The sequence below is a fragment of the Lolium perenne genome, chromosome 4, assembly GCF_019359855.2.
Source record: "Lolium perenne isolate Kyuss_39 chromosome 4, Kyuss_2.0, whole genome shotgun sequence".
NCBI lineage: Eukaryota > Viridiplantae > Streptophyta > Magnoliopsida > Poales > Poaceae > Lolium > Lolium perenne.
The window spans coordinates 20,631,322-20,651,412 of record NC_067247.2 but is presented as its reverse complement, the minus strand read 5'-3'; the positions used below and the strand labels follow the sequence as shown (position 1 = coordinate 20,651,412).

The following is a 20,091-nucleotide window of genomic DNA, read 5'->3' as shown; positions in this document are numbered from 1 at the left end:
TGAGAAGACATGGCGAGTGCTAGCGAGGTTGAGTTATTTCTTCCGCGATTTGTGCTAGGGAGTTAGACACTAAAGTGATTGAGAAGCTGGATGAACAGGCACCCATGTTGCTTTGCGATCTAGAGAAGATCTTTCCTCCAGCGTTCTTTAATCCGATGCAACATATGATCCTCCACCTCGCGAAGGAATGCTTAAAGGGGGGGCCGAATTGGGGCCGTTGGCAGTTTGGTCCCGAGAGAGAAACACAAAAGCTTCGTCAGATGACTGGCAATAAATGCAAGATCGAAGCATCCATAGCCGAGGCAGTCCTGAACGTGGAGGTGGCAAACTTCACCACTAAGCACTATGATCCCAACATTCCCACAAAGCACAACCCGGTCCTCCGTTACAATGCCGCCAACAATGAAGATGTACCCAAGCTTAGCATCTTCATAGGGCTTGGCGGCAAGTCAAGTGGCTCGAAGCCGTACACAACGAATTTACATGAGCGGGAGTTGATCCACTCATATGTCTTGAACACCATGGTGGAAGTGAAGCCGTACATCAAGTAAGTGCTAACCATTTAGTTATTCGCAAACATTCATCGTATGTTCGTGGCTAACTCTTCCTCCGTTCATTCTTATAGACAATTCACGGCTAAATATTGGAGGTATACCCACAGGGATCCTACCTCGGAAGAATCCAAGGATATTTTCGATAAGGGCGGCGGTCACGGTTTGATAGCTGGTTACGTGGTTTGGTACTATCCTATCCAAATTTGTTTGTACACTATCGACATTTCGGCCGACATTTCTTGTTCTAAACTTGTCGTCCTAATCTTGTAGGCAAGAACTGACAAAGACATGAATCCCTTGCTACGAAAAATTGCTAGGGGCTTCAACCATTCCGTCGACTCGTTCAATTCTTATGACGTGAACGGGTATCGCTTCCAGACCCATCAATACACAACAAGCCGTCCAAACAAGAAGACAATAAATAGCGGGGTGGTATGTCAAGGTGATGATGGACTCCATTACTATGGAAGAGTCGAGGGTATATACGAGCTGAATTACGGGTTTGACAAAGGGCTAAATCCCGTCGTATTCAAATGCCATTGGTTCGACCCACGTCGCGTGAGACGGGATCCTGAAATTGGATTGGTCGAAGTTGAAAGAAGCTCTGTTTATAAGGGAGAGGACGTGTACATTTTGGCCACCCAAGCCTTCCAAGTATTCTATCTCCCGTACGCGTGCCGAAACCCGACCAAACGTCTACATGGATGGGATGTTGTGATGACGGTTCCTTCACGCATTAGGCCACCCCCGCCAAACAAGGACGATTACCGCCGCGTAGACCCCTCAACAAGGACTGATGATTTTTATCAAGAAGAAGGGCTCCCCGGTCATTTCACTATCGACTTGTCGGCCGTTGTTGATAACATGGTCGTAGACGATGAGCAAGAAGAAGATGCGGTTATGGAGGAAGACAATGAAGAATATGAAGCTGAGGATGTGTGTGCCGTAGAAGACCTAAGTTTGCTCGAGGCGTTCAAAGCAGGCATTGACCTAGATCCAAATGGACCACCTCCAGGTTTCATCGATGATTATTGGTTCGCTGAGCCTGATGATGATGAAACATGTGGTCCAAATACGGATGTCGACATAGGCTACTGATCTATGTAGTTGTAATTCTGAGGCTATCCTATATATGTACTGAACTATGTGTTATTTGTAATAAACTATGATCTATGTAGTTGTAATTGTGAGGCTATCCTATGTCTTGAACTATGTGCTATTTGTAATAAACTATGATCTATGTCTTGAACTATGTGCTATTTATTGTTGATTTCACTAATATTCATCTGTTTACATTGCATACTAATAAACCACTCTTTTCATTGTGTTTGCAGGTGATTGAAACATGCCGCCAAGAAAAAGAAAGGGAGGTTTCAAAAAGAAGATCAAGGCCGTGGCTGAGCTTGTGGGACTTTCGAGTGGTTCGTCGTCGCAGACACGTCCTCCTAGCGCTCCTCCTAGCCCTCCACCACGGAGGAAGAATGCCCAGCCACGGCGACTTCGTACCCCTTCTCCTAGTCCTCCCCAGCCGAGGATGATGACGAGGAGCAGTGGGGTGGGGAGGACGAGGAGGACGGTGAGGAGCACGGTGGGCAGGACGAGGAGGCCGGTGGGGAGGACGGTGGGGAGGACGGTGGGGAGGACGGTGGGGAGGACGGTGGGGAGGACGGTGGGGAGGACGGTGGGGAGGACCTCGAGGAGGATGAGGGGCTGGGGGGTATGCCGCAGGAGCTAGACCCGACCCTAGTTTGGTCTCCGCCGGTGGAGGAGGTGTACGTTGCAGCCGAGAGTAGAGGCTGTAACCACGGGACAAGAAGCCGTATAGGCGCGGGATTACGAAACTCCCCAAGCTAAAAACTTGGGCCTTCCGCGATGTTGTTCTCGTGCCCGCTGGAAAGAGGTACATGCTGATTTTGGCATTCCATTATTGAAATTTTTATCATTATACATATTTTTATCACATGCATACTGATTTTGGCATTTCGTTGTGCAGCATGTTCAAGTATGGCGACCCGAGGAGGAAGCCGACACGTGAGTACCCGAACATCCTTGGAGGCATAATTAGGAAGCATTTCCCTGGGATTGTCAATCTCCCTACCGGTGGCCGCGACGTGGCGTGGACTTGGAAGCACTACAGCTACGCGGAAGATCCTAGCGGCAAGTACGGAAACATGCAAGAGCGGGTTGTCCGCCACTTCTGGGTACGTGACTTTTGGCTTCTTAGCATTCAAACACTTCTTGGCTACCAATAGTTGCTCTAATTCATCTTATTTTACCTATGTGCATGGTTGCAGAAATACTTCACGAGGGCTGAGGGCAAGGAAATTGCGTGCGACGTTATCTTACACGAGTTGTGCAGGGTGAGGGTGACTGGCATGCACTACGAGGCACGTGTCCAGTGCGTCCGCGATCGGCACGCCGAGCGCAAAGTTTGGATGAGTAAGGCTGATTGTCGGGATACGCTCATGGCACCATGGCAGTACTGCAGGTATTAGCATCGATGTGTTATTTATTTCCGCATTTTCATGTAGTTTATGTTCTAATAATGGGTCTATCTTGTGTATGTAGCACCCTCCTCGATACGTCGGGGAAGACGGGCGTGCTTTCTTGCGATGGTCATATGGTGGACATCCCGCGAGTACGCCGGAAGCACGAGGAGGGCAAGCAGAAGCGTTCGAGAGATGGGAGGTGGATCACATGTCCTGGGCAGCAAGAACTTGGCCCTTACCTTGCGGGATGAGGTGAGCAAGTGGTTTCTTCATTCTTTCGTTTTATGTTATTGCTAGCCCCGCAAGTGTCTCCCTCTTCACTTAATTGCATGTACTCTTTTGCGGGAAGTGAAGACAGGCGTGGCACCAAACTTGTTTGGCTTTTTCCAAAAGTCGAAGACCAGGAAGGAGCCGCATCTGAAACGGGGTCCTTGTGGGTCAACGACCTAGCGGAGGGCCAGTGTGGCGCGTACCGCTCGAAGTTCAAGGACAAGCACGGCGAAGACGCCGACCCAACCACCGAAGAGTTTGACGTTGAGGTTGCGGTGCTTGCGGGACAAGGCAAGAAGGGTGGCCGCCTATGGATTGCTGACGGGTTAGTCGACCCAAGTACCATTCCATCTCTACGCCAGATCCGTCGTGGGCGTACGAGCGAGCAGCCTCGGGTAGAGACCCGCCCACGGGCTTCGGACCTAGCTATCGAGAAGTTACGGGTAAGTTCTTCGTCGATCCTCTACGCTTCATTACATGTTTTCCATTGCAATGTTACTGACATCGCGGCAACACAACGTAGGCGGAGATGGAAGAAAGGGAACGGAGGCACCAAGAGGAGCAGATGCAGATGCAGCAGCAGCTTAGGGAGAACATGCAGATGCAGCAGCAGATGTTGCAGCAGATGCAACAACGACGACAGATGTTCCAGCAGATGTTCATGAACCGGACCGTCTTGACTTCACCACCGGGGAGTAGTGGTCCTAGCACGTCGTGTCCTCCTATGTTCCCACATTTTGTAAGTGGTTAACTTAATATCTCCGTCTCAATCTTGTTTGTTGTCTAACCGAACTTTGGATATTGCAGATCCCCACGCCCGATCCGGCTGTGATGGCGCTCCTCCAGCAAGCGCCAAGTCAGAGCCCGCTGACACCTGGCTTGACCGTCAACAATACGGGCATCATCCGGAGCCTGCAGCAGTTTCTAGGTGAGTTCTCCTACACTTCTAATTCTTCCATACCATGTCACTTGTGAATTTTAGCCATTCAACCATGTCAATTTTAGCCAGTATGTTCAATTTTACCTATTCCATGTTAATTTTAGCCATTCCATGTCATCCTTAGCCATTATGTTGAATTTTAGCCATTTCATCCAAATTCTAGCGATTATGTTCAATTTTAGCCATTCCATGTCAATTCGAGTTCTTCCATGTCAATTTTAGCCATTCCATGTCAATTCTACTTCTTCCATGTCAATTTTAGCCATTCCATGTCAATTCTACTTCTTCCATGTCAATCCTAGTTCTTACATGTCAATTTTAGCCATTCCATGCCACTTATGCATAGATATCTATGAACTTGTAGGAGGTGGAGAAGGACAAGGAAGTGGAGATGGACAAGGAAGTGGAGAAGGACAAGGAAGAGGCCAAGGTTGATGTTGCTTGTGTATGAACTTGTTGTGCGACTTGGAACATTCTATGTTGGAGACTTTGATGTTGATGTTGCTTGTATGAACTAATTATGCGACTTGGAACTATTGTATGGACTTTGTTGGATATGAACTATGTTGTTGATGATGCAATACTCTATATATTGTGCTATATGTGTATCTGGACTGTTATTTGTATTTGTGAATTGCATATGCAGGGATTAATGGGGAAGCAGGAAAATTCTGGCAAAATTTGCACAATCTTTGCCGTGCACATGCACACGGCAAAGGCCACAGCACACGGCAAAGGCACTCTTTGCCGTGCACATGCACACGGCAAAGGCTGCCCACGCTGCCCACCTGACGTTGCTGTACCTACCTTTGCCGTGCATGGTGGAAGAGAAGCACACGGCAAAGCCAAATCTTTGCCGTGCGAGTTGGAGAGGAAGCGCACGGCAAAGAAACTCGCACGGCAAAGAGGCCAAACGCACGGCAAAGGAATCCGCACGGCAACGAGGCCACAGCTCACGGCAACGCTGCGTCGCTCGGCAAAGCCTTTGCCGTGCGACTTTCGCGCGACACACGGCAAAGACCCCTTTGCCGGGCGGATCTTTGCCGAGCAGTCTTTGCCGTGCACGGCCGCACGGCAAAGGCTTTGCCGAGCCGGTTTGTCCCTTTGCCGTGCGTTTGGGCTGCACGGCAAAGCCCTGTTTTGCCGTAGTGTTGACCCGAAGGCGAAACAGGAGCGACGCTTGGAACAAAAAGTGTACATACAATTCGGAATTGAACATGACACATGATACACCATGATTATGTGCTCTACCAAACATATAACTCTCAAAGGAAAGGAGATTCAAAAAATCTAGGACATTATCATCAAGAGCAGATTGATCATTATTTTAATATAAATGTCTTAATAGTTTGAACTTGAAGAGAAAGTGATATGTTCCATTAGTGTTTCATTTTTGGGTCAGCCGCAATCATATAGAACCTAAGCAGTAGGGAGACAAGGGGGTAGCACACCTTCTTCCATTTATGGACCGACAAATCATTTTTCTAGATACACTATTGATTGGCGGTGCCTTGTGAGGGTCCATGACAATGCAGTCATGACAAGCTCTAGTGATGAATGGGTTGTGGGCAGGAATCAAGCAAAATGAGATACAAAAACACATGTATTGATCAAGTGAGCACTATCCCAAAACTGAGAATAAACATTCTAATGTGGGAAATAAGAAATGAACAGTAGAAAATACCTCTAGAATCTGCAGTATATGCCCTCTCACTCCTTTGAACAAATAAGTTAACTGAAGGTACGGTACCTAAAGTAAATCAAGTTGGAAATAAGTAGACCAAGTGAGATAAATAACTACGTAATCTAAAACATCTTGTTTAAATAGATTCATTTATAATATCATACTCTGCTTATTGCAATGAACTCTCGAAATATATATAATATTTCGACGCAATCACCCTCTTCTTTTCATGTAACTACAGTCATAATTTGTCTGTTCTCATGAAAGTTCATATGTGCATCCTTGTTGGAGTATCCTACAACAGAAAAAACAGGCACAATGTTAGAATTCAGTTTAATCGATCTCTTATTCTGAAGGTCTATAAAGGTTGTACATGCTTGTGAAAATGATATACACCAGTATAGTGCATAATTTCTTACTAATTCAACATCCACAAGAATAGAAGATACTGCTACTATTTAACAATTAGAATGCACAATAGATCAATAAAAGGATAAAGCAATATAGAAAATTGGAATGGACAAAATATCTATAGCAGCTACGACTGCTAGTTCTCAGGTATTTTTACATGCAGAATTGCTAATACAACAACCGGAATTATTGGCCTTGATTTGTCTCGATCATTAACAACATATCTAAAGGAATTTGTTACAAATTGTACAACAGTAACACACAAATATAGAACGACATGTTCAGGTTCTTGCTACAATAAAACGTTCTAGTACAATTTTGAAACTTTTGACACATATGGCCACTCCATCGATTGGTTTAGTTAACAGTTAATTTCAACGGGCTGGTACACTGGAGTGATCTCTCAAAATTATCCTAAAAAATTCTTTTGAGAAGAAAGATTAGCCAAATGTGAGGTCGAAAAATGCTGACCAGAAAAAAGGAAGGAGTTCTGCTCCACTGGTGTGCAAAGAGATGAATCATTTGGTTCCAATGGGGTCTAATTTCTCAGAGCCAAAGGTAGGTTACAAAGGAGGCAGAAGAAAACTTCGCTTAGGCTATGCGGCGGGCTCGGCGACGAAGCTGGTCAAGATGCAGTACCTTGTAAATAACGATCCTACCGATTCGTTTCGACATGAACGGATACTGGTTGGCGGCAGCTGCTTTCGATGGATTAGGAACAGCGAGAAGCGAATCTGGCTGATGTGCAACTAACTGGTATGCTGTTCTTTCCTGGACTGTTGATTACTAATTATCACAGTTCATAGGAATAGTGGGTATTGGTTTCTCAACCACAGGTAAGTCCATCAAGAGCTCACGAAGCCACTCTGCTTCAACAGTGGCAGTGTCTAGTGCTGTGAGTTCTGCTTCCATTGTTGACCTCGTTAAGATGGTCTGCTTGCAAGACTTCCAGGAAACAGTGCCACCACCAAGTATAAACAAATAACCACTCGTGGCCTTAGTCTCATCAGCATCAGAAATCCAATTGGAATCACTATAACCCTCAAGTACCATCGGATACCCAGTATAGTGAATACCATAGCTTGCACTGCCTTTTAAATAGCGCAAAACCCTCTCGAGAGCATGCCAATGAATATCTCCAGGTCTTGATACAAATCGAGCCAATTTGCTTATAGCAAAAGAGATGTCAGGCCTCGTGGCGCTGGCTAAATACATAAGTGAGCCAATGATTTGAGAATATCTCAATTGATCTCTAGCATCTCTTTTGTTCTTTCGAATTAGCACACTAGGATCATAAGGCGTTGGAGAAGACTTGCAGTCGCTATACCCGAAGTGACTCAAAATCTTTTCCACATAGTGGGATTGAAGCAATGTAATCCCATCATCGTCATCCTTGAGAAGCTTGATGTTTAAGATTACATTAGCTACTCCTAAGTCCTTCATCTCAAAGCAACGAGATAGGAACTCTTTGACCTCCTTAATGACAATAAGGCTGGTCCCAAATATCAATATGTCATCAACATGGAGACAAAGGATAACTCCCTCGCCCCCACCATAGCGATAGTATACACACTTGTCAGCTTCGTTTATAACAAAGCCTTCAGCTGTTAAGGTTCTTTCGAACTTCTCATGCCACTGCTTAGGTGCTTGCTTAAGATCATACAAAGACTTCAACAGCTTACACACATTTCCCTCTTGACCATCTACTACAAATCCATCAGGCTGCTCCATATAGATTTCCTCATCGAGCTCTCCGTTTAGGAAAGTTGTCTTAACATCCATTTGAGGAACAAGAAGACCATGTGAGGCAACCAAGGAAAGTAGTACTCGAATAGTGGTCAGTCGAGCTACAGGTGAGTATGTATCAAAGAAGTCTTCGCCTTCTTTCTGAGTATAACCCTTGGCCACAAGTTGTGCCTTGTAATTTTCAATAGTACCATCGAGCCTAAGCTTTTTCTTGAACACCCAGTGGCATGACTTCACACTATGCATCTTAATATGGTGCAAGAAGACCGATGTCCTATTCCCAGGGATGGCGTCAGGGGTATTCTTGCGTATGCAGCTGAATACCCAAGATTTTGATAAAACCTTAGAATTTCCTCATAAATCAAGGAAAAAATTGTCAAATAAATGAGGATTTTGGCAAAATGAATGCACAAGTTGAAAAATGAATACCTAGCACTTCATCTCTGGCGTCGCCACTGCCTATTCCTGCTATTACGGTTTTCTTCATAAGTGCAATATTTGCATTGGCTATAGATTTTTGATAGTGAAATCTGAGATATCCGACATGCATGTTGGTACAATTATGGAGTCGAATGATGTGACTTTCTTTGAGGACATATTTCTCATGAAAGACACGTCTAGCTCATCAAATCAGGAGATGCCTAGTTCATCAAGTCAGGAGTTCGTTACAATTCCTGAACCTACCATTGCGATAGAACACTATGATAATCCCGTGGAGGACAACAATGAAGCTCCCAAAAGGAGCAAGAGACAGAGGACTGCAAAGTCCTTTGGTCATGATTTCATTGTGTACCTCGTGGATGATACTCTCACTTCTATTTCGGAAGCCTATGCATCTCAGGATGCTGACTACTAGAAGAAAGCTGTCCGTAGCGAGATGGATTTCATCTTAGCTAATGGAACTTGGGATGTTACTGATCGTCCTTATTGGTGCAAACCTGTAGGATGCAAAGGTACTCAAACTAGAAAAGAAGGAACTTGATTCTGTCTCCGTTGAGACTTAGTATGACCAAGAATCTTCATTGAAAAAGCTCTGCTTGTCAATAGTCATGCAGGAATATCCCTTTGATATTGTGGAGCATGACTACTTTTGTGACTTCATCAAATCCATGCGCCCCTCATTTCCTATGAAGAGGAATGGGATAAGCAATATGAGTATTTGAAACCAATTAACTTCCACTTTAGCAGCACAATGGACATGGGGACAGATTTGCACACCCCCCCCCCCCCCCCCCACAAACAGATCGATATCACCTTTTCAGTTTTGGAAAAAAATAAAATAAAATGATAGAAAAATTTAAAAATAAAATTCTTCGAGATGGTCATGTGTTATATCATCTAGTTTAAGGAAAATTAACAAACATGAATTTTGATATATTATGCAAAGCGGCGTCATGTTTCGGTAAAATGGCTTTTCTGGTTGCATACGACCTCCGATGAAAATGTTTTTTTATATGAAAATGTATCTACATAAAATTTTACATCCGATTTCAACGACCGGCTGTCTAGCGATTTTTTAGAATCTGAAAAATCGAAAAGGAAATAGGAGTTTTTTAGGTTTTAGATTTCGCTGAAAAAATCGAAATGTGAAAATTTTCAAAAAAAAAATGCCTTCTCTCCATCTTCTCCCCTCCTCTACCCCTTCTCCATCTTATCCCTCCTCCCCTTCCCCTTCTTTTCCTCCTCCTCTCCTATTTTTCTTCTCCACCTTCTCCCCTCCTCCTCTTCCCCTTATTTCCCTCCTCCTATACCCAAAGATGACCACCGCCTCCGGCGACCACCTCCTCTCCGACAACGAACGACGACCACCTCCGACGCCCATCTTCGATGCCCTGCTCCGCCACCGCTCCTCCATCACTTCGACGTGGTGGTGTTGGTGGAGAAACAATTTCAGCAGGGCTTCTCCTAGGCCATTTCTTATATGGTGGATCTGCGGGAAGAGGGGGGAAGGACCAGCCAAAGGGTCTAGGAATGAGCAAGCATGAGATAAGTGCTCCACCCATGCTTATATAGGGGAGGGGCAACAGCCCAAAGGGGGCGCCGTCCCCTTGAGGGTGCCTCTCCTCTTCCCTCATAATGTGGTGGGCACTCCACTCACACATCCATAAAACCTCCACTAAAAATGAAGGGCCCATAAATGAATAAAACATTTTTAATTATTTTACTTAATATTTGTTAATTATTTTAATTAACAAACATTAACATTTAGCCCCCTTAACTATTATGATATCCCGAAACAGTTTCGGAGATTCTTGAAACATTTCCTATGTTGTCCAAACTTTCTCCGATGTTCGGTATCCACTTAAAAACATCGACGAGCCTTAAGTGTGTCACCCTACGGTTCGTGAATAATGTGGACATGATCGAGACACCTCTCCGATCAATAATCATCAGCGGGATGTGGAGATCCATAATGACTCCCACTCATTCAACGATGAAACTTGTGATCGCATGAACCATAAACATCGTAACCAATTCCTTTTATCTCGTATATTTTACTTGTTCGGGATCCGATCATCAGTATTAGCTATACCTAGTTCGATCTTGTTACTGACAACTACTCTTTACTCATTCCATGATATGACATTCATGTGACCTAGTCACGTGCTTGCAAGCGGTGTTAATAATGTGATATCACCGAGAGGGTCCAGAGTATATCACTCCGTCATCAGGATGGATAAATCCCACTCTTGATCCATGAGCCTCAACTAACACTTTTATAGTAACCAAATCAATCTTTATACCCACCCTGTTACGATGTAACGTTTGATTTCATCAAAGTACTCTTTCGGTGTTATTGATTGATATGATCTCATGGTCTAAGGAATAAAGCTACTTCGTGTGTATTTGATATAGCAATGTAAACTTAATGAATTGATCGTATTGCTATATCTACTTGGGTGTGTGCTCATCACATCATTTTTTCTAATGACGTGACCCCGTTATTAACAACATCCAATGTTCATGATCAGAAAACTATAATCATTGCTAATCAATGAGCTAGTTAAAAAAGAGGCTTTACTAGAAATTCCTGCTTGTTTATTAAACACATAAGTATTAAAGTTTCCGATTAATACAATTCTAGCATGAGAAATTAACATCTATCATATCATAAACATGTAATAAGATAATAACCATTTTATTATTGCCTTTGAGCATATTTCCTTCAAGTATAGTAGGCAAAGTACATGTTACAGTGATGTGTTATTTTAAGGCTGTTCCTAGGCTAGTTTACAATGCCAGAACTTAGGGTTTGATGGAGGTAAATACCTAACCGACTACGGAGTCCTAGGCTACCACTGTAAGCATACCGTTCCTTATACTACAAGTATTGCTTCTTCGTGAATCTTCTGAAATTCAGCTTGGACCTTCCATATTCGTCCCGAGCCTCCATTTTCTAGCAACTAGGCCACCCGACCTCATCAATTGTGCCACCCAAATGGGTCACGCAGGCTTGCTAGGCCGAGCCCTTGCCAAGGTATGCCCTGTTCGGCATAACTTCGACACTGACGCCTACCGGAAATAAGCAAACACATCGACATACAAGAAGATAGGCAAACATAAAGTTGTGATGCGGGCTCAAGAATGATGCATGGAAGGTTATAAGTGCAAGAAAGGAAATCCAATTCGGCTCACAGGTGCATATGAAACTGTTGCGTGAAAGCACATTTTAAAATGCAAAAGAAACTTGAAATAAATATTCGGATGTATATATGTACGTACACAAGTTTTCAGAAAAATGAACATTTTTTGTGTCCCACGTAAGAAGACAAAATTTGATGTTCTAACATGACTATGCATGTAACATTTTTTTTTAATCTTTGTTACACAGGATACACAAAATGTTTACTTTCCCCGAAAACTTGTGTACGAACACACAAAATATCGGGATGTACATGTGAAATTTTATTTCAATATTTTTAATATTTTTAAATTTTGTTTTTATGCATTTTTAATAATATATTAATATGCACCTATGAGCCAAATATCGCCGCCCTGGGGCAATTATTTACAAAAGCAAAATAACAAGTGCCAACACATGTAATTAAGTTTAAGTTGTTAAACCATTTCGGCCATGGCATAAGTGGTTTGCGACGCATGAAAAGTCAATATGCAGTCTCCTTGCCTTTTTTTTCCTAATAGAAATTGATACTTCCGCTGTGCATAAAAGGACATTGCAAATTTATCTAAATTTAAATATTTTTAGACACTGTTCAGTATATATACATTTAAATTTGAACAAAAATCTCAGATATCTTTTTTATGATCGGAGGAGGCTCTTTTTGGCCAATATAGTAGCGGAGGACAATGGGGGTACACGCCGACGAAATTTGACCTAGTGACATTCATGGGCGGCGCGGACGTGTCAGTAGTTGTAGAGGTGGTGCGTGGTGACGTAGATGTGCAACAAGCTGGTAAGGAACACACGCACGAGGATGCGCTCGTCCATGGCATTGGCCATGGCGGCGGTGTTCGCGGTCGTGACCGGAACGGAGGCGGTCGGCAAAGAGGGGGAAACGACCTGGAGGCTCACCGCGCGCGGAGCTGATGGCGAAGCAGACGAGCTCGCGGACGCGTGACGGCTTCGGGAAGAAGTCGAACAAGGCGGTGACCATGGCGGACGCGCGAAGAAGGCTTGGTCCGTGACGACGACTCCGGCGCTCCGACTGCTCATGTGGTACAGGTCAAGACGGAGGACTCCATGGCGCTCCTCCTGGCGCAGCGGCGGTGGCTGTGGCGCCGTGAATCAGGCGCACGTGAAAGACATCGTGGCCTGAGGGGCGGCGGCGAGGGTACCGGCCTATCGGGTACATCGTCGCTGGCCAGGAAGAAGTCCAGGATGCTGTTCACCATTAGGCCTTGTTTGGTGCCAGTGTATTTTTGTGTTTTGAGGAGTGTTTTGTGGAGTGTTTTGGGTGAAAACACTAACCACCCAAAACACTACCCAAAACACTACAAAACCCCTTTCACCTAAAACACTTGTCAAAACACTTGTTTGGAACACTTGTTTTACAAAGTAGTGTTTTCAAGTGTATTTAACGCAAACAGATAAAAAAACAATCTTTTTGACAGTAGATGTGCATCATAAATAAAAAATCAAATCTTTGTAGCACACTAGAAGATCATATCTTGCAACCAGTACATAAATGCAAACAATAGCATCTTATCATCACAGCTACAAGCATGGTACAGTTAACTCCCGATCTCATAATCTACTTTTCGGAGACATGAAACAAATAGAGGAATTCAAAGTGGATAGGCATATAGTTCTGAGCAAATATTGAAACTACAAGATGCTCAATAAAGCACCAACTTGGCCCGGGACAGTCCTCTTAAAAGCATGCTTGTTCCCTTCAATATTATGAGAAGAAAATCAGTCCAAGCGACTTGTTTCCTGCCAGGAAATAAGATGTAAACCATGAAATACTAATATACAACCACATGCATTAGATAGTTGTTTCATGGCTACAGTACTTTGGCAGAAGAGTTGCATACAAATGATCAATCTAGGCAACCAAGATTGACCCATACATTAGCATTACACATGCAAGAAGATACATAACAGCTCTTGACTATCAATCTAGGGAGCAAAAGTAAAACCACTCATGATCAGTACTATACATGATCATTCTCTGTTCTCACAGCAAAAAAAAAATACAGAGAAATGTGCGCTCAATAACTATGTCCAGGGATAGGAAAAAAGTCCTAAGCAAGCGCTCAAAAAAAAGAAGAGAAGGTATCATGTTTAGTTGGCAGTGTAAGCATGGGTTGCACGAACTTGAGGCATTTATAAACAACCACACCAATGCTACATTCTAGCACAAAATACTGAAATCCCGAGAGACATACAGTAATTAGAAGCTCGCATCTGGTATATACTTGATAATAGGCTATATCACTATATGGCTATATATAATGTTTACTGACAGACACTATAGATAAATTGAGTGAAAACAAAGGGCAGTTAACATATAAGATTATACGATACACCGGATTCATCCAGACTTGGCCTACCAGCATCTCGCTCGCTACATCAGTTGCAAACAAACAATCATCTCGCTCTCTAAACATACAGAAACAAGATGTCTTTTGCACAAGGTAGCTCCAAGAAATAAAACGCTAGTAATGAACTGATACTAGGAAGCGATAACTACTACTCAGTCAGGCCTCATGTCTCTTTCAAGTGGACTATCCACACCACAGGTTTGATAACATAAGCAAACTGATTCATATTTTTTTAAAGGCCTAAGCGGCGTGAAGCCTGCCTGGCAACTAAATTGCTATAACAAGTCCATCAACATAGATCAGCAGAGAGACCATTTGCTAAATTTAGAGCAACAAACAGATTGAGCTGAACTGAAGCATACAATGCTGAAAAGTTAAGACTGGGTATGATGGAATCCAAACAAATTGGAAACTTTTTCGGCAGAGAAACCACTTGCTGAATTCAGAGAAACGGACATTCCATTTTTCTGTTTGGCTAATCTAGGAAGCGCAGCGTGGCCCACAGTGCTCCCTAGTCACTACCGATGCACACAGAACTGGATGCCACCCGAGCTGACCGGACGACGCGTGAGACGCCCCTCGTCGACGGCCGTCCGGCGGATACGAGGGGTCAGCTATGGGCGCCAGGTTGGGGGCGGTGAGGTCGAGAGGAGAGAGTAGGTACCTGAGAGGGGGAAGCGTCGGCGGCCTGGTCTTGGAGCGTCGAGGGAGCTTCAGCGGCGGCGTGGTCTTGGAGCGGCGACCGGCGTCGTCTTCCTCCCTCTCGCCCGCGTCGCCCTCTCGCCCACGTCGCCCTCTCGCCGCCACGCAGAAACGCGAGGGGGGGCTCGCGTTTTCCTTCCACCCCAGCCCGACGGGTTTCGGCCGGTTTCGTCCGGTTTCGTCGGGCCTAAACGGGCCGAAACCGGCCTCCCGAACAGCCCAGGCGCGTTTTGAGGTGTTTCGAGGTGTTTTTATCGAGCCCGAAAAAAACACCCCAAAACCGGCCCAAACACTGCTAAAAACACTGGCACCGAATTGGGCCTTACCGGACGGAAGGAGACGCGATGCCCCGAGGTCCGAGGACGAGGAGCACGAGCGCTACCTCGACGCCCGGCCTGCTCAGGTCAGTGCAACTGCAGCGCATGGCATGCCATCACCGATTCGACATAGCCGTGTCGACTATTCGATTTTTTCGAAAAGAAAAGGTCGGCCAGACGCGCGCCTCCTCAAGAACAGGGGAGGAGTTATAAAAGGCAAAATCTGGCTAGGGTTCTCGCCCATTTCTCGGCCGGCCGCCGCCGCCCGCCGCCCCTCTCTTCTTCTGCCTCTCCGCGATTACACCGTCGTTCTCCAGCAGTGCTGCCACAGGAGAAGAGGAGGAGGCCTCACAGGGCCAGCCGACGAGCCGCAGTCACGCCGGCGGTTAATCCGCCGTCCCACTCTCCTCCTTGAGGCGCCATTAACGGTGACACCAACCTCGACGCCTGCTACCCTTCCTCCTCTTCCCAGCTAAGGTACGCACGTCTCTCTGCGTCCGATTGATCCAGGATCCGATTCAATCTTCAGTCCGATTCGATTCAAATTCGCCTCTGACTCTCGTGCGCGCGGGCGATTCTCAGGTCTGCCACCCACGCGCTCGCCGCCGTCACCTCTTACTCCAAGTAAGGCACGGACGTGAGCTCCTCTGCGTCCGCGTCCGATTCCAACTCTGCCTCTAACGCGCGACCGCGCGCGGTAGAATTTCAGTTCAGGGAGTCCGAGGACGACTGGGATTGCGCGCCATATTTTCCTTCTTCCGCCTTCCTTCTACTTCACGGGATCGTTGATTCATATGACCGGATCAATAGCAGCAGCGGCGGCGGTACAGGATTCGACCTCCGCAGCGCGAACAGGGCTGGATTTGCTCCCTTGTACACATGGTAAATCATTTTGGAATAGCAGCAATAATAATCATCCGGCACCTACAGTCGGATTAGGACGCCTCCCCTTCGGACTGGGAGGGGCTGCTGCTTCCGGCGCGGCTATTATTTACAGTAGCAGAATAAGAAGGTGCTAGCGCTGGGTCATCATCAGGGAGACAATCGCCTCTAATAATCGTCCTCTGCGGTGCGGTCGCCTGAAAGATTCAGTAAAGGAATAAAAAGGATCTGAAGGTGCACAGGGCAGCTCATTGGATTTCAACATGGATGCAAACAATGATAATAACAGCTCCCAGAGCCAGAGCCAGAGCCAAGTAAGTCTCTTAGCGCTGCGCCAGCCCTCTCTTTGTTCATAGTTTGTTGATTTCAGCTCTCTTAATTAATATTCTGCTGTTCAAAGAGCTGTATCTTGAACTCATACTACTATGTATAAATCCAACACTTCACAGGAGTAGATGTCTAGAGCTAAGCACCTTTGGCCTGAATGCCTGATGGGGAAGTGTAGAGTCAATGAGTAACAGCTTTTTCTTAGAAATATAGAATTACCAGAATCAATAAACGAATGTATTTAAGCCCATGCGTGTAGATATGCTCTTCATCCTTCTGTGCTATACAATTGGAGGTTAAATTTTTAGCATTCCATTATCAGTTAATGTGGCACTTCTAGCACTTGATCCGGACAACTAATCATGAAACTGCACAAGTGTTTTAGCGCGTAAGATAAAAAAAAGCTACTAGCTTACAACTCCTCTGGCACAGCTGCCCACTGTATGTGGTACTGACCCTTTCAGATCTGCAGTGCGTGGGCTTCAGGTTTGTACTCCCTCTGATCAAAGTTGTACTAAATCAGCGACACTTATTATGGATCAGAGGGAGTATTAATGATCAGCTCAATATATATAACCCATTTTATACAAACATGGATACATGACCTTGATGAATTTGAATGGCACAGGGTCCCCCAATTACAGTGATACCATGTGTGTCTGGGAGATATTTTGCTTTATCGAAACACTATATTGCTCTTGCCACTCTCTGAAACTATTTTGCAGTTTGGGATTCCTGTTATGTGGCAGCTAGACTAATGGATCCATATTTTACGTTGCAGCAACTAGAGGGACAAGATAGGCTCAGCAGACTGACAGATGATAATCACCCACTGCCCACCGAAAGATTTGAAGGTGCAGAAGCCTCATTTGATTTCTCCTTGGAGGGGAATAACGATAGTAGCAGTTCCCAGAGCCAAGTAAGTCTCTTAGAACCGCATCGGCCCTCTTACCTTGTATCAGATGTTGATCGCATTGCCTCTTTGTTCATATTTTCTTGTTTTCACCTCTATTAATACCTTGAACTCATACTACTATAAGTCTATAAATCCAACACTTTAATGTACATACATGTTTAGACCTGAATCCGCTTGTGCTCTCTATGAGGTCTGATGCATGAGAAAGCGTTGTGTCAATGCGTAGTAGATTTTCCTAGGAATACAGAGGTACTAAAACGGAATTCCCTTTATAAAATCAATAGAACATTTTATTTAAGCCCATACCTGGAATATGTTCTTCATGCTTCCGTGATATACCAGTGGAAGGTTTAATTTTTTAGCATTTCATTATCAGTTAATATTGTACTTCTAGCACTTGAACCTTGCAACTTATATTGAAACAGTACAACTGTTTTAGCACCAGGTAAAAAAACTGCTAGTTTACAGCTCCTCTTGCACAGCTGTACAGAGTATGTGGAACTGACCTTATCAGATATGCAGTGGATAGGCTCCCTGTTTGTATTAATGATCTGGAGTTATCAGCTCAATATATAGAACCCATTTTGTACAAGCATAAATGCATCACCTTGATGAATCTGAATGGCAACAGGTCATCCAATTACCGATAGCAAGTGTGTTTGGGAGATATTTGGCTTTATCAGATGCTAGATAGACTATTGTTCTTGTTGCTGTGTAACTATTTTGCTGTTTGGGATTTCTGAATTCAGTTGTGTGGCAGCTAACTAACGGAACCACAATTTACATTGCAGCAACTGGAGGGCGAAGATAGGCTCAGCACGCTGACTGATGATATTTTACTGTCTATCTTGGGGAGAGTCAGTTTACATATGGCAGTAAGGACAGCCGTGCTTTCTACACGGTGGAGGCATCTGCCTTGGTTGCTGCCTGAGCTCAGCATCGATGTCAAGGATTTCCTATCTGTTCCATGCCCTGACCCTATTCAGGCAAATGATATGGAGAAAGCTATGGTGTGTTTGACCAATGCAACCAGGGGTTTTTTGGCTGATGGGCAGAGAGAATCAACCATCTGTAGTTTGAACCTGAAGCTCTACTTGATCAATACTTCCTTGTGCGAAGTTGGCGCACTTGTAGGTGACGCGATCGATAGTGGTCTCTTGAAAGATTTTGATCTCGCCGTTCTTGATGAGACAGAACCTCACAACTGTGGTGACAGGGATATGCTACAACGTGCCAAAGAAATAGATGGTTTCTTCAGTGCCTACCCAAGTATGCTCCACTGCCTCACGAGACTCTCTCTACACAATTTAGGCTTTGACAAATTGGACATGCACCACGTCCTGTTTGACTGCTGCAAGCAACTGACACATCTAAGCCTCTCTCATTGTGATACTGGTGTCTGGTCTGTGTTTAAGATTGATGCACCAAACTCAAAACTTCGTGTCCTAGAACTCGTCAAGTGTCGCTTTCAGAGACTTGAGGTGGTCTGCCTTCCGAAATTGGAGAAGTTCTGCTGGAATACTTGGGTATCTCGATGTGTCCCTTTAAATTTTGGTTTTGTCCCATCTCTTGGGGAATTAGACCTCTCAAGCTGTGCAATATGCGATCAACCTCCATTTAAATTAAGTGAGATTCTACATGGAACCACATGCATACATACTCTCACAGTGGATTTCCAAGGAGAAAACGTAAGTTTTATTTTCGCGAAGTGGTCATGTTTTGTTTTGTATTTGTTCTGTTGTCACAGCTATCAGAGTCACGTCATAGCTGTAAATTCTTTGATAATCTGATCTCCGTGCTTGTGTATTATTCATTCCTGTTTATTTATTTTCTGATCAGCTCTGGATGCAACCTGAAATGAAGGAACTCTGCACATATCTCAACAAGATAAAGAAGCTGCATGTGCGTGGTATATTTGTTGAATTTGACCTTTCGTGGATGGCAGCTTTTCTTGCGGCCGCACCTTGTGTCGAGATGTTACATATTGAGGTGATGCAGTTGTACCCTTTTTTCCTTTTAAATTATCTGTCTTTCTTTTCTTCTCCAAATTTAGGGCTTCAGTTTTAGCTGAATGTTGTTTGATACTGGTATCTAATTACACGTGTATCTTTTCACCCAAATATAGGTATGGGATCATCCGTGTGATGGGGATGACGAAAGTAGAGAGCTGCGTTCCTTCTCTAAAAGAAGGGCTCCTCATTGGGAGATGGAATTCAACGACTCCAAGAACTGGCTGTTGAAAGAGCTAGAATTTGTTGGGTTTAGATCACTAGAACAACAGTTCACATTTATAAGGTCCATGTTGGAGCGATCTCCCAACTTGCAGAAGATAATTTTGAAAGGTGATGAGGAGTGCGACATGTGTCAAGCTCTTGATGTACCATCAAAATTCCCCAAGAAGGAGGAGCATGAAATGGTTGTCAGGCGAATTAGAGATGGCAATTTCTTGCCACAAGTAATTTTTTGTGAATAATAATGTGCTAATTATTGGTTTTTAAGTAGTAATGTTGCCTCCGCTTGAGATTAACATTTTTCGTGAAAATATTGTAAGCAAGCATGCTGAAATAATCAGGCTTCACCAATTACTCTACTGCCAGCTTCACCGTTGGACTATCTGTACCTCCCTACTACTTTCTCCAGCTATTTATTTGTTTAATATGCAGCCGCCTGGGCATCACGTAATCATAATTAAGCAATGGTGAAATCAAGCAAAGTAGGCAGTGATTTGTTTCACGGTATATGGGGACACGTTGAAAAATGTGCAGATGTACTCCATACGAGATTTGCATTAACAGTGAAACCTAAGTTGTAATAGTGCAGCACTGATTAAGCAAAAAAAACCAAGAA

General features: G+C 44.5%; 1 protein-coding gene and 1 long non-coding RNA gene across 2 annotated transcripts; both read left to right on the top strand.

The window, feature by feature from the left end:
• The first annotated feature begins 3,991 nt into the window (after positions 1–3,991).
• Positions 3,992–4,896, top strand: LOC127291857 (uncharacterized). Its single transcript, XR_007844788.1, has 3 exons — positions 3,992–4,052; positions 4,121–4,241; positions 4,618–4,896. It is a non-coding gene; the product is annotated as an uncharacterized lncRNA (long non-coding RNA).
• A 10,460-nt stretch (positions 4,897–15,356) lies between these two features.
• On the top strand, positions 15,357–19,834 carry LOC127291856 (uncharacterized). The gene is made up of 6 exons (XM_051321180.2): positions 15,357–15,596; positions 15,702–16,315; positions 17,110–17,247; positions 18,036–18,932; positions 19,084–19,233; positions 19,370–19,834. The coding sequence occupies exons 2-6, from the start codon at positions 16,265–16,267 to the stop codon at positions 19,715–19,717; spliced, it is 1,584 nt and encodes a 527-aa protein (XP_051177140.1). The 5' UTR covers positions 15,357–15,596; positions 15,702–16,264; the 3' UTR covers positions 19,718–19,834.
• The last annotated feature ends 257 nt before the right edge of the window (positions 19,835–20,091 follow it).

Coding starts and splice junctions, on each gene's coding strand:
- LOC127291856 (XM_051321180.2), top strand. CDS start 16,265: ATGGATGCAAACAATGATAATAACAGCTCCCAGAGCCAGAGCCAGAGC. Junction 18,933..19,083: donor TGGATTTCCAAGGAGAAAAC/GTAAGTTTTATT, acceptor TTTTCTGATCAG/CTCTGGATGCAACCTGAAAT. Junction 19,234..19,369: donor TCGAGATGTTACATATTGAG/GTGATGCAGTTG, acceptor ACCCAAATATAG/GTATGGGATCATCCGTGTGA.